The following is a 13547-nucleotide window of genomic DNA, read 5'->3' as shown; positions in this document are numbered from 1 at the left end:
AAGATGCAGCAGCATCAATGTACAATGTTCAGTCTAAAATAGCAAGACCATGACCAAGCAGTCCTATCATGATCATAGTGAGTGGGTACAGTGGCAGTGAGGTGGGCAGACCCCCTGTGTTCTGGACAGGATCCACGCTCAGCACACAATCTAGCTTATCTTTCGCCTGCATGTTTTAACATCCTGGTGGCGAAGCACAGTAATTTACCACAGTTAGAGGTTAGAAGTCATAACTCATTTTCTCACGTTTCCAATGGACTTGCAGGAAATTGCATCTGCTAATGTTTGTGTTATTATTAAATAGCAGGTCCACCACAAGATTGGTAAGTCCAAATATTTGCAGTTTTTCCTTGAACTTTAATCACTCTTGCTATACCTACTAATATCTCATACTCCTGTGAATGAGAGGGGAGAATTGTCACATTTAATACTACAGGTGCTTTGTACATTTCTTTAGTACCCTTTTTGAACAGCACTTTAATATACATCACTTGTTTTAATTTGCCATTTTTCTCTGTTATATGTTTCTTCTCTAAGGTTGTCACTAAATGAGCTCCATAGTTTATTCATCTAGGTAATTTTATCTTATTGAGATAGTTGATGTGCAAATTACACTAACAAAATATATATGGAAACTTTGTCCTTTCATGTTGTCTAGTTATTAGTGATTAGTGCTTGTCTTTTATTTGGAGGCTTGTTGCATTGCAAATATTGCTAGAAAATGAGCTGTAAAGTCAGTCAGGCTAAACAACTGGCAAACGTTATTGAAGTTATTGAAGCTACTGTTTTGCTCAGCTTTACATCTGTAAAGCAACAAGGACAAACATAAGTTCCCTGGCTTGACAGTCTTGCCTTGTCTTTACATTATTCTTGCCTTGTCTTTACATTATTCTAACATGCAATAACACAGCTATCTCTTCTTTCTCCTAGTTATTTGGGCTATCTTTTAAGATGAACCTTTGCTTTAGTTTGTGCTCATACAAATTCCCCTTCTCTAAAGAAATCACTCCTGCAACTAATTAATTCATCAGTTTCTCTGGTCATAGGCGATCAGTGTGTTTACAATTAGAGACCCGAAAGTCTGTGTTTGTCACAGATGGCTGCTTCTCTTGGCACTCGCCTCACTGGAGCAATTTGTCTTGTTTTGATAAGAGAATGGGGGTGGCGAGGCCGTCACCACTCCAACCCCTTATCTTTAGAGCCATTAAGAGGGTAGGAGCCTTTTGCCAACTCTTCAACATGCTTTTAAACACGTGGATTTTCCTTGTCCATTATTTTACTCTTTTCCCACAAAGTGACTATATCAGAATTGTTAGAATATGCTGGCGTCACACATGTTGCAGAATATGCCCATCAAGATACTATCTCTTCATATGAAATGATACGACTTCTTATCTTCTATGGACAGATGTCAAAACAAATACAAGTTGTTTATAGCAATGCTTCTTGAACATCAGTCCAATTATTTCATATGGCATTGATTATGCTATCCTTAAGGCACTCTGGGCACACCCTTAATGAATGAATATTATGGATTCTGTATGACTCTTACCCTTAACTATTCTCCTATCTTCATCTCCACTCTGTTTGTTAAAGGTCACACTTTGCACTTTTGACAAGGATACACAAATACCTCTAACAGGTAAATTAGTGTAGTTATATTTCATCTATAAGTTATACTTTTTGATTAAATATAATTCTACAGGTGAATATGTTTCTGACTTGAGATATTTTATACTTTAAACCAAACTCTGTCCCATCTCTAGTTAATGGTATGATGCCATGGTATTGCTTCTCAATGGAGCGTCTATTCCCTAAGGAACCAACAGAGGGCGTCCTTTCACAATCTTCTTACAGTAAAAAGCTTCCAATCCAGTTACAGGATAAAGACTGGCAGCGCTTAGCCTACTGTTTGATTCAGTGGAGAATTTATTTTTATTTTTACCCTCAAATTGATTGTCTGAGCTCTTGATATCAGATAGCTTGTAGGCAATTACACATTAGGGACAGACAGTTAAAAAATAAGGTTTATAAATGTTTTGTTGGCAAAATCTACCAGTATTTTGACACAAGGAATCTTGAAGTTTGCAAAAAGATTATTGACCATAAACAAGTCCAGCTCTTTAAGTGTATATATGTTTATAATTTATATAATTTAATAAATGGTGGATTGGAGCTATAATCTAGGATAATTTGATTTGCCATTTTTCAAATCCAACATTAATGATAGTGTAGTTTTAGGTGAATAGTTGGGAGTGGTCTCATTATAGATGGCTACATTGCTGAGGCTGGCTGACTTAGTTTCCCAGTTGTTGTTGTTGTTTTTTTATAGTGGAGTGATATAATATAATAGTGTAGCTACCTCTTCTATAATATAGCCCATTAGCTATTCAAATTGAATGGAAAAACTCACCATATTAGGTACAGTCCACATTATTATCTTTCCCTGCAATCCATCTGCCTTTTGTCTATCACTTGTATTTTGTACAAACCCCCTTTGTTTTCCCAAAGTTGTCCAATGGCAAATGTCCCCTCTGGTATTCATGGTGTAGAAAGGGGCAGTGAAGCTGAGCCATGGAAAGTGCTGGTAAAGAATGCTCTGTATTTGGTGAAATCATCCATTGATGGTGACCAAACACCAACAGCAATCCTTACTTATCACCATTCCAAACTGATGTACTAGCATTCAACTTTATATCTAATCTGATTGTAAAATCAGATGAGCTGAGGTGTTTATATTACAGATGATAGTGATTGTGGAACAGTGCATCATTCGCTCAAAATTATAGGAATAGGATTCAGTTAATTTTCTCTCTACTTGTGTTTATGATAGCAGCTAGTGACTAAGGACAATGAATAAAATCTAATGCTGCTCTTAGATGAGTCTCACTGCAACAGTACTGTACTGTGCATCGACTGTACCTCCTCAAAATAGCCGTGTCTTAAAGTGGCTGGTGCTACTGTAATTCCTCAACACATTCCCAGATACAAGAGGAATTTATCCCAAACAGACAGTGAGAAGCCAGCTGTGGAATATAGAGCTATTCATCGATCAACACCTGAGGTAGTGGGACGGAGAGACAGAGGGGGGGAGAAAGAGAAAGAGAGAATATAAGAGAGAGAGTATACTGTCAAGTCCTGTGAGTGTCAAGGCCACCCACAGGTGAGTTCAAGGAGACGGGGTTAATCTGTTGCTCAGACAGCCATGGCAGTGAATAGGTTGGGAGCACGTAATCTGATGTCCCGCCTGCCACTCACCCTAACCAGCAACGGTCTGGAGTTGCTCGGGATAGCTGCCCTAACTGGATTACAGGACAGCACATGTCAGTGAAAGGGTGGCTGGACACGCACGCACACCTACACACACACACACACACACACACACACACACACATGCACACACAAGCAGAGATTAGTCAGAAGTGCATTTTTTTCAACCCCTGCAAGGAGCTTAAACTCCTTACAGGTTGACTGAGACGAAAGGTGGCGGAGCGTCTCTATATTTTTGACATCTCTCGCCCTTTCTCTGCCTTTTCAGTCACTATTCGACTTCTCTCTACCATTTGACCTTTGACATCTGTTGGCTACCAGCTAAACCTTCCCGGTATCTGTTTTACAGAAGTGTGACTCGAGTATCAGGCGGCTAGGAGCAGCTACTTCAGGAGGATGGAATCAGACGCGCAGGCTCCAGGGTCGGACACCCAGCTCCCGGAGGGCTCCGACGCCCGGGCCAGGAGTCCGGGGGCGTCCGGGTTCGAGGTCACCGCCGACCGCCTGGAGCAGCTGATGAAGAGCATGGAGGTGCTGCTGTCGGACGTGGAGCAGCTGCGGAGCCACTGCAGCCACCAGGCCACCGAGCTCATGCGCACGGCGGTGGAGCTGAGGCAGCAGCAGGAGGAGCTGAAGGAGAGCTACACGGAGCTGACCCGTGACATGCAGGAGGTCATGGATACCATGGAGGACCTGTTCAGCACCAAGAGTGCCTTCGACACCAAGGAGAAGCAGGCGCAGAAACTGAACCGGCAGCTCTGAGGGGCAGAACGTGACTGGGACAGGCTGTGACAAACTGCTCGTCATTGTGGGGAAAACCAAGACTGTGGGGGTGGGGTTTGTGGATTTGGGATGTGTGAGTCTGCATTTGGGTATGGAAGGGGGAGGTAGAGGTTGTGGATTGGATTTTCATGGCTTCGAAACTATGCTTTAATGAGATTCCTGAATTGTATTATATTGTCGTTGTCAGGTGAAAACCTTATAACTCCAGTCTTGGTGATTTTCAGTGTTTTAACTCCAGTTGAAGGATCACATGCTATATGGACTGGGAAAATTCTACATTCTACATTCAAAACCAATTAAATGAACTCAAAAATGCATGGCCATCAAGCTAAAAACAAAACTGTTCTTTTGGAGATACAAGGTTTTCACTATAGACTTCTGCTGTGCAAATGGTTATTTTAGGGCTGCATCAGACACCATTCACTGATAAGGAGTTTGTAAAAGCATGTGTGATTCTGTGTCATTGCACTCAGTCCAGTATGCCACACTGTCTCCTTTGGGTCAAAGGGGACACTCATCCACATCACCAAAGTGAGAGGGGACGTCTATACAGTGAATATAAATCACTGCACTCACCACAGGTGAGGACCATGCAGAGGTCCAACACCGTGCCATGTGTCAACAAATGATTTAGGAACGTTTCTGCACCCAACCACTATCTTTTTGTCTTCCTCTCACTCAGTCACTTTGTGTTGATAGATTAAAGTATATGTTTCAGTCTTGTCAGCCTGGGTGTCTCCTCCAGCCCGTCCTCTGGTGAAGTCCTGGCATGGGAGTGTCGCTCCCCCCTGGTGGCTGGTGGTACACCCCTCATATTCTCTCCCCGCTGGGGCAACGCTCCACTGTGATTTCTCTCTAAAATAAACCTAAATAGCCCCCTGACGCCATGCACCTCCCACCAGCTCCTGTGCTGTGATTTATCGGTGTATATTTAGTGGTTATGGGACGTGCGAAAGGAACATTCAGTGGTCCGCATCCTGAACCAATATCAACCCACGGGAAACTTTAGGATCTCTTTTTAACCTGGATACTACATCATTATCGTCTATATCTTCTTGTGCTTTTATGTATATTATGGTATTACGGCAATTTCTGTATAAAATAATTAAATTATGTCTGCTCTAATATCCTCTTTCTCTTCTTCTGTATTTTGCAATGAGAAAATCCAATGATTATGTTCTTTTTCTTGCCCAAGGACACCAGTATTATATGTTTTAAATTTTGTCTTACAACTGAAACACAGAGTACTGGTAATTTGCCCTAATCAGACTTATATGTGCCATTCAACAAAATAAACAGATGAACAGACTTTATCCAGAACTAGTAAAACAAAAGCAATCTTCTGACAAGTTTCCCTCCAAGTGTTAAAAATAGAAGGGAGTAATCACAGCCAAACAGTCAAAATCCCTCTGGGGAAAAAAAAAGCCTGTGTCTTCTATGCTTGAAACCCGACACCTATGGGCTGTGGTGTTGGCGAGCAGAGAGGGTGAGAAGATAGAAAGCTGGGTGTCAGTGCCATACCTTCTCTCTTGAGGTGCGCTTCGCTCTGGACTACTGGTCATCCAACTGGATTTCACCCACTAGGGATTCAATTCAATAAGGTAAGAGACAATACCCATCTGCTGCAATTTATTATCCTTTTTTGGGGGGAGAATGTGATCTACAATTACCTGTTCCATCTATCAAGGAGAAGAAATTGATTTACACATTTAATGTTTTGATTAAAATTTAGCAAAAAAATAATCAGGGGTATCTGTGAAATTAGGCAAATGTACATACTGGTGCACATAAATGTAATTAATGGACTAATTATATCCACAGTGAGTACTTGCATGAAAAGTTGATAATATTATTTAGTTACTGTCTTCATCAGTTGTCCTGCAGAGGCTCCTGGTGGACATGAACATCCTGCAGGTCCTGGCTCTCCTACAGCTGCTGGCTGTACCTGCATTCACTGTGAGTCTCACTTCATACAACGCCATTTATGTTACTTCAACAAAGAAAACAATTCAACATGTCATTTTGATACAGAAATGCACCAGGAGCGATGCGTTCACATGTCACAGAGCGGCTTTATGTAAATGTTATGCAACGTTCAGGGACTGCTTTGTGGTTAAATGTTCCCGCTTCTATTCTGGTGTGTCTCGTCTGCTCTTAGTATGTGTTAGTGGTTCGAGGCGGGCTATGGTATGGCGTGTACTAGTACTGTGTGTTCCAGCTTGTACTTTTCTTGTTTGTTTTCCAGCTAACGCGGCCCAGCCATGACTACTGGGGAGAGTTTGGAGCCTATGGGCCATGCAGCCGCACCTGTGGCACAGGAGTGGCAATGAGGACCAGGAAATGTATTACATCAAGGTAAGACAGGGAGACATACTAATTTATTTATTGAGCATGATGTTTGCTTTTATTTGCTTGTTAAAGCACTTTGTGAACCCTGTTTTTAAAAAAGTGCTATACAAATAAAGTGTATTATTTTCATTTTATTCATATTTTTAATCGACCGATGTATGACTTCCATTATTATTTCTACCACTGGTGTTTCTTTTGTTACTACAATGATATCACTGATGTCATCAAATGCTTAGTAATGTAAATGTCTTTTACCAGGCCAATAAAGCCCAATGCATTTAACTGAACTGAATTGAATTAAATTGTATGGAACTGAATTGAGAGAAGAGAGGGAGAGAAATAAACATATTTGGCTTACATTTCTGATTCTTTCCTCTCTCCTGCAGGACAGATGGAGGACATAACTGCCCAGGATCCTCCAAGTCCTTCCGCACCTGTAATACACAGGTAATCATGCTTACACTCATTTCTCTCTCACACACGAACACAATTATACGCACATGCGATCTTTACGTGTGTGCATATATACGTACGTATGGTACATATGGTAATAATCTAAAATCTTGCTCAATAGGAATGTCCAGTAGGAGCCAGGGACTTCAGAGAGGAGCAGTGCTCCCAGTATGACAGAGCAGACTTCCAGAGCAAAAGCTACACATGGTTGCCTTTCTATGGAGGTAAAAGGTTTACTAGGTGCATCCAGATTATGTGGATCTGGGTGAAAATTGCTCTTGGTGTTTGTTTAAACCCGCTTGGAGTAGCAGATGTGTGGGGTTTACCATCAAGGCAAGTTGTCAATCATAGAAAAGTAAATTTAACTGAGTTTCAGTTAATCAGTCAATCATTGTCTTATCTTTCTCATTGCATTGTCCTATATGGCAAACCCCATCCATCTTTGTGACTGTTACAGCTTTTATATCCTATGCATGGCAGGATTTTTACAGATGTGTCTGTCTGTTCTGTAGCATCCAATCCATGTGAGCTGAACTGCGTCCCCAGAGGAGAGAACTTCCACTACAGACACAGACCTACAGTGGTGGATGGGACACCGTGCTATGTGGGCCGCAGTGACATCTGTGTGGATGGTGTCTGCAGGGTACGAACAAAACTTTATTTTAACCTTTATTTATCTAGGGAAAGCTCACTCAGCATGCATGCACTTTTTATGGTTCACACCACCTGTATTTATTTGGGTTTGTTTTGTGTGTTTTCCAGTAAATTGGACCCGATGACTATACTTTTCATTTGTCCCTTCCCAGCTACTGATCCATGGAGAGTTCCCAGGCTTGGATGATGACGTGAACTCTGTACACTCCGGTATTCCTGTTGCTGTTGCTCCCCACCCGAGGGAGACGCGCACATACATCTACAGGACCGGCGTCTACGCCGAGTGCTCTGCCACTTGTAACGGAGGCATGCAGTACCGCAGTGTGGAGTGCTTGGTCCAGGACCCGGCGGCCCCCCGTGTGGTGGACGAGTCCTACTGCATTACCCAGCGCCTGCAGAGGCCAGCGAGCCAGCAGGCCTGCAACATGCATCCATGTGTCGCTGAATACAGCGTGTCCAGCTTCAGTGTGGTCAGTACCTTACAGCAGAGGAATCCCAAACTTTAATTTTGAGACATAAGTATAATTGTTACTGTTTAAAAATGCTACACCTAGCAACCTTAATTCATTATATTCTCTGGTGACTCAAATACGGAATATTTTCTCCCTTGGTGATGGTCAGTGTTCGGTGACTTGCGGGGAAGGCCAGCAGACGAGGGAGGTGTTCTGCGTGGGCTCTGGAGGAGAGCGTCTGGCTGATCACGCCTGTAGCGGACTGGCTCGACCCCCTGCTGCCCAGGCCTGCCGCCGGCCCGCCTGCCACACACACATCACCTGGCATGTGACCGACTATGGACTGGTAAGTGATGGGAAAAGAGAGTGACTGAGAGTGTACTGAAGCTTTTTATCTCCTCGTTCTTTACTTATTTCCCCCTGTTTCACCTCATAATGATCTCTCCCCTTGTCTCTCTGCAGTGCACTAGGAGCTGTGGTGGCGGGGTGAGGGAGAGGAGGGTGGGCTGTTTCGACATAGATCTGAACCCCTATGCGGAGGCCAGGTGTGGAGCCAGTGGCAGACCCACTACCGTGGAGACGTGCAACTCACAGCCCTGCCCCGGAGCACAAAGTGAGCCAAATCCTACTCTGCCACACACTCTTTTTGCTTTAGTGTATGTTCTATTTACTCAATGTTGTCTCTCTTTAGTGGTCCCAAGTGTGCAGGACCCCAGATCACACGAAAGCACCATGAGAGGATTTGTGCCCTATGTTCCAGGAGAGTCTGCAGGTATGTATGTTTTTGTTTCAGTGATGTTATTCTCTTTTGTATGTTTGAACATGGAAATGTGAACACAGGTTTCTATGTGTGTGTGCTTAAAAGACAGAGTAGTAGTAAAAAAGATGAGCAAGGAATCTGAAAACTGAATGTACAGGCAGTTCTACAAGATCACCCAAACAAGCCAGTTTTGAATGAATGTGTCCTCAGGCATTGAACAAAAACTACCTTCATGGTCTAATTTTCCCTGTCTAGACCGTGATTATACTGCTTTCTCACTGGTTTCATTCACAAACACAAAGCTCAAACTGTTTCTTTTACTACCTTACTACCAAAGGCCATATTTAGATCCTAAAATAAATTACACAGCTACTACCAAATATAATCCCAAATGCCTACAAATAAAGATAAACCTATATTTTGCACAGGTATGTACTGTAGCAGTATATATGTATGTTTAACCATGTCTGTATCTCTGTTTACTCAATTTAGACCCCAGGCCACACTCAAACATTGCCTATGATCCCTACGCCTCAGTAGTTGGCCCTTACTGTGCACAGTCCTACTATGGCTGCTGTCCTGATGGCCACACCTCCGCCACCGGGCCCAGGAACGAGGGCTGCACCCAAAGCGACTGTGTTCGCAGCAGGTAAGACTGCTTCCCGTTCCCCCTCCTCCTAACCAGCGTCTGACATGTTTGTTTCCCATGCTGAAAAGTCTCTCTCCCTTAGATTCGGCTGTTGTTTGGATGGAGTGACTTCAGCTCAAGGGTTTGGAAGGGCAGGATGTCCCGAGTACCAGACAACCGTAGTAAGAATTGCATTCTTCTTCTTTCGTCAAAATTATTACTGTTCTTTTCCCATTAGACTTTACATCTCTCTTGACCTTTTTCCCTCCCCAGACAGGTCGCTAGCATTTGTGTCCACCACCTAGAGTGGATTCCACAATCCATCAGTCATCATCATTATTTTGAATGGATTTTTAGAATAGAACAGAACAAAATGGTGGCTGCTTGCCTGCCATCAAGTAGCTTGTAGGGTAAACAAACTTACCAGCTATACTTGCTAATTTCCTAATCTGTCTTTTCCCTGTCTCTCTATCTCTCTCTCTCTCTCTCTCTCTCTCTCTCTCTCAGCAGCACCCACCCACCCCTGTCCGTCGTCCCACTGGTAATGTGTGCTCCCTGCCACGTGACGAGGGGCCCTGTGATACCTGGAAGGTCCGGGTCTACTATGATTCAGGCAATGGCAAATGTACTGAGTTCTGGTACGGAAGTTGCCAGGGCAACGGCAATAATTTTGCGTCCCTGGAGGCGTGCCAGAGAGAGTGTGGCGGTGTGGTGAGGGAGGCCCCACGTGTAACCCCACGAGCGACTGCGAGGAGGGCGACAACCAGGGGCGTCCTGAGGGCGAGGGCATAATACCTAATACCTCCTATACATGGGATGAACCAGAATGCCCTCTCTTTGAAACGTATTACATGACATCTGTACACACACACACATGCAAGTGCACACATAAACACTCACACACATACACACACACACACAGATGAGATAAGATAATAACAGATAAATATAATAAAATTTACCATATCCACCCCTACATTTAAACACCTGACTATATTAAAAAGAATAAACCTGCCCTTCAAAGTATACTTTCTTCCATTTTTTCTGACAAGATCCCTGCTCTTTTATCTGTATTTTATTGCTTTTATTGTCTGTGTAGCTCAATGTATACATTTGTGTATGTTGCCTTTTTGGTCAGGACTCACTCACAAAAAATAAAGTTCATCTCAATGTGACTGCCCCGGTTAAATAAAAATGATTCAATAAAGTGTCTGTACTGATGGACAAAGGAGTAAGTGTGTGATGGAAACTAAAGCTTAAAATCACAATAAGTGGAGTAACCTTGAGAAAAAACAGACTGGTATGTGTTTTGTCTCTGCTCTTGAAATGTTCCCATGCAGAGTCCTGAGGAGCTGCCACTTAACTTAATCTGATAATGACGGCTGCTTCTTATTCAAACTTTTTTCTGATTTTACAAAAAAAAAAAAACATGTTGTGAAAATTAAAAAGAAGAGATTCGTTTTGTTGGTATTAAACACAGAATTTAAGGACTTTTATTTTGGGTGACAAGCCTTTATTTTGAAATACACTTGACTTTCCAACCGGAAGGACACTCTACTTAATTTCCGTTGTGTTTTTTGGTAAAACAGCTGCTTCGCACGGGGAATTGAAAGACGATAAACTACATTTAAACGCAGTTTTGCATTTCAAACGAATAGTCAAAGTCTGCGGTCAGCGCAAACATGGTGAGTGTGGTTTTGTTTCACGTTCCAGTAAGTAAAACGTTGCTATATCTTGTTAAATGCTACTGCTAAGCTAACATAGCTAAGCTAACTAGCTACGAGGCTAACAGTTACTGTGTCAAAGCAATATTTTGACCCATTTCTTCTGCTGCCATGAACATCTAACTCAGTTAAACAGCACATTTGATCAGGCTGATACAAGTGGTCTGATCATAATCCATTCATTTTCTTTCTGTTGAGTCGGGTTATATCATAGTTAAACTAGGCAGCATTTTTGCAGCAATTAATTTCAGTCAAAAATATCTCTGTTGCTAAATAGCTCCTTTGTGAAATACAACAAAGTTATGTGGCGAGGGCTACCGATACTGCTGTGTACTAGAGCAAGGCACATGTCTGCTTGTACTATCAGGTGAAGTGGTGAGATTTTGTCTAGTCTGAGAAACAAAGAACATACAGTAACACGGGTATTGCTGATTATTGTGTTACAGTCGCACACAATTTTGCTTGTCCAGCCAACCAAGAGACCTGAGGGCCGCACATATGCTGACTATGAGTCAGTGAATGAATGCATGGAAGGTGAGTCCTCTGCTGTTTAAAAAAAAAAAAAGGTTATTCACCAGTAAATTCACCTCATTGCTATTCTGGCTTCACCTGTGGTTTAATTGATTTCTCATTTCTCAACATTTTACTTGCATATTTAGCTTATTGGTTATTTGGTTGACACCTTTATTTGTATTACTATAAAACTATGCTCTCTCTTCTTAGTATATAAACAACTTATTGTTCTAACAGTATTCCTCAATGAGGCTTTGGGCCATGCTCATTTTTAATCTACATCATTTCATTTAGCTTTAACAACACAGTAAGGGTTCACTGTCATCTACATGACATTACTTGTAGGGCAATCTCACACTCAAACACTCATTAACTCTCAAATCAAACATGGTTGGGCAAGACTTTATAATTTGGAATATGTGTGAGATAATGTATAAATGTTTATTTTATGTACATAGTATATGTATAAAAAAGTATAAACATGTCTATTCTTATGTATACATAAGTGCATGCATATATCAGAATTGTTTTAGTTTTGGAATTACTCAGTTATTGGATAGTACCTATATTGTGGAAATGTGACAGGAAAGACGCGATAAAATACATAACATGCACAGTATATCATTAACTGGGTCCTTTTATAACAGATACTCAGCACAACACCTCATTTTGGCTTTTTGATTTTTGTCATGTAGCTATTTTCTGTCAGTACATACTGTTAGAAATGGTTTCCCCTCTATGCACCTCTCTTCCAGGTGTTTGCAAGATGTATGAAGAGCATCTGAAGAGGATGAATCCAAACAGTCCCTCCATCACTTACGACATCAGTCAGTTGTTTGATTTTATTGACGACTTGGCAGACCTGAGCTGTCTTGTGTAAGTATGATTTTGACAATAAACTGCTAAGGGTTCATCTGTTGAAAAAGAATCATGTATTGGGTATGTATGTTGATCAATTCCAGTAAATATGCCATTTTCTTTCCATCCAGGTACAGGGCTGACACCCAAACATACCAGCCGTACAACAAAGACTGGATCAAGGAGAAGATCTATGTCTTGCTGCGGCGTCAGGCTCAGCAGGCTGGGAAGTAAGAGGGAGAGGAAGAGGTTGTCCCTGCTACACAGACCTAGGAGCAGTTTACCCTGCACTAATTAAAATTGGTAACAACTTCATGGTAAATTTCCCAAGCATCTTATAGATCTGTGCATAGGGACAACATTGTCAGATCGATCGGGGGGAGGGTTTTCAAATTTTCAGTACATTTGGGAAAGGAGGGGGTTTCATAAATGGGTACAAATTAAAAATTATGGGCTTTATATGGTAACTGATTGAGCTGAGCTTGGCAGCATACATTAGTTTGTAATTTGTTACAGTCTATGCTGAGGATGGGGCTAATTGCTGCAAGGACTAACTTATTGGTGAAGAGCGATCTCTGTTGGGAGAAATTCTCCACAGGATGGATAAAAACAGACTTTTTTTGTTAGACAAATCCTAATTTCTTTAATGTATTTTCAGTTCCTATAAGAGTTATGTGAATTTTTTTTTTATATATACCTTTACTGGACGGTTGGATTTGAACATGCAGTTGTTGATTTCTGTTGAATGATGGCGATTTATTCCTTTTTAAACAAGGTGAATGTCTACAGACTGATTGGTTAATTTCAGTGATCCCAGAAGATTTATTTTCCACATTGCATCTGTTACTATACCATCATTAGATATGTGAAATGGCATTTTTGTAAACTTTTTAATGGTTTTTGCCTGACATCTTATTTCAATGTTATCCCTGTTACTTCTGTTTAGTGTATTTTCTTTTCATTTAAACAAATAAACTATTGTTTTGTGACTGGTCTCCACTGCTTCATCCTTGAATACACAGACAACAACGAGGGGCCAAAGACCAAAGAATCTTAGGACCGAAATATGTGTGCTTTCTGGTCTGACTACCAGTTGAATGCAG

General features: G+C 41.7%; 3 protein-coding genes across 4 annotated transcripts; all 3 read left to right on the top strand.

Moving 5' to 3' along the window:
- Positions 1-202: 202 nt before the first annotated feature.
- Positions 203-5180, top strand: LOC144542730 (uncharacterized). Its single transcript, XM_078289702.1, has 2 exons — positions 203-323; positions 3620-5180. Exon 2 carries the CDS (start codon positions 3667-3669, stop codon positions 4030-4032), a length of 366 nt encoding a protein of 121 aa, XP_078145828.1. The 5' UTR covers positions 203-323; positions 3620-3666; the 3' UTR covers positions 4033-5180.
- Positions 5181-5543: 363 nt separating this feature from the next.
- paplnb (papilin b, proteoglycan-like sulfated glycoprotein) lies at positions 5544-10458 on the top strand. 2 transcript variants are annotated; one of them, XM_071921036.2, is made up of 13 exons: positions 5544-5654; positions 5927-6009; positions 6299-6408; positions 6789-6849; positions 6977-7079; positions 7368-7498; positions 7662-7979; positions 8131-8307; positions 8424-8574; positions 8653-8733; positions 9214-9370; positions 9453-9531; positions 9860-10458. In XM_071921036.2, the coding sequence occupies exons 2-13, from the start codon at positions 5953-5955 to the stop codon at positions 10139-10141; spliced, it is 1707 nt and encodes a 568-aa protein (XP_071777137.2). In that variant the 5' UTR covers positions 5544-5654; positions 5927-5952; the 3' UTR covers positions 10142-10458. The 2 variants fall into 2 exon arrangements, with proteins under 2 accessions (XP_071777137.2, XP_071777129.2); XM_071921028.2 differs by having other exon boundaries at positions 9857-10458.
- A 438-nt stretch (positions 10459-10896) lies between these two features.
- erh (ERH mRNA splicing and mitosis factor) lies at positions 10897-13433 on the top strand. Its single transcript, XM_071920854.1, has 4 exons — positions 10897-11034; positions 11520-11607; positions 12342-12462; positions 12576-13433. Exons 1-4 carry the CDS (start codon positions 11032-11034, stop codon positions 12676-12678), a joined length of 315 nt encoding a protein of 104 aa, XP_071776955.1. The 5' UTR covers positions 10897-11031; the 3' UTR covers positions 12679-13433.
- The last annotated feature ends 114 nt before the right edge of the window (positions 13434-13547 follow it).

The sequence above is a fragment of the Centroberyx gerrardi genome, chromosome 18 (genome assembly GCF_048128805.1).
Source record: "Centroberyx gerrardi isolate f3 chromosome 18, fCenGer3.hap1.cur.20231027, whole genome shotgun sequence".
Classification (NCBI taxonomy): domain Eukaryota; kingdom Metazoa; phylum Chordata; class Actinopteri; order Beryciformes; family Berycidae; genus Centroberyx; species Centroberyx gerrardi.
This window is presented reverse-complemented; position numbering and strand designations above follow the sequence as displayed.

Bases quoted from the DNA above. Each gene is read 5' to 3' on its own strand.
- paplnb (XM_071921028.2), top strand. From the start codon at position 5,953: ATGAACATCCTGCAGGTCCTGGCTCTCCTACAGCTGCTGGCTGTACCT. The intron at 6,850-6,976 runs GTAATCATGCTT...CTTGCTCAATAG, and splicing joins TCCGCACCTGTAATACACAG to GAATGTCCAGTAGGAGCCAG. The intron at 8,575-8,652 runs GTGAGCCAAATC...GTCTCTCTTTAG, and splicing joins GCCCTGCCCCGGAGCACAAA to TGGTCCCAAGTGTGCAGGAC.
- LOC144542730 (XM_078289702.1), top strand. From the start codon at position 3,667: ATGGAATCAGACGCGCAGGCTCCAGGGTCGGACACCCAGCTCCCGGAG.
- erh (XM_071920854.1), top strand. The intron at 11,608-12,341 runs GTGAGTCCTCTG...CCTCTCTTCCAG, and splicing joins AGTGAATGAATGCATGGAAG to GTGTTTGCAAGATGTATGAA. The intron at 12,463-12,575 runs GTAAGTATGATT...CTTTCCATCCAG, and splicing joins GCAGACCTGAGCTGTCTTGT to GTACAGGGCTGACACCCAAA.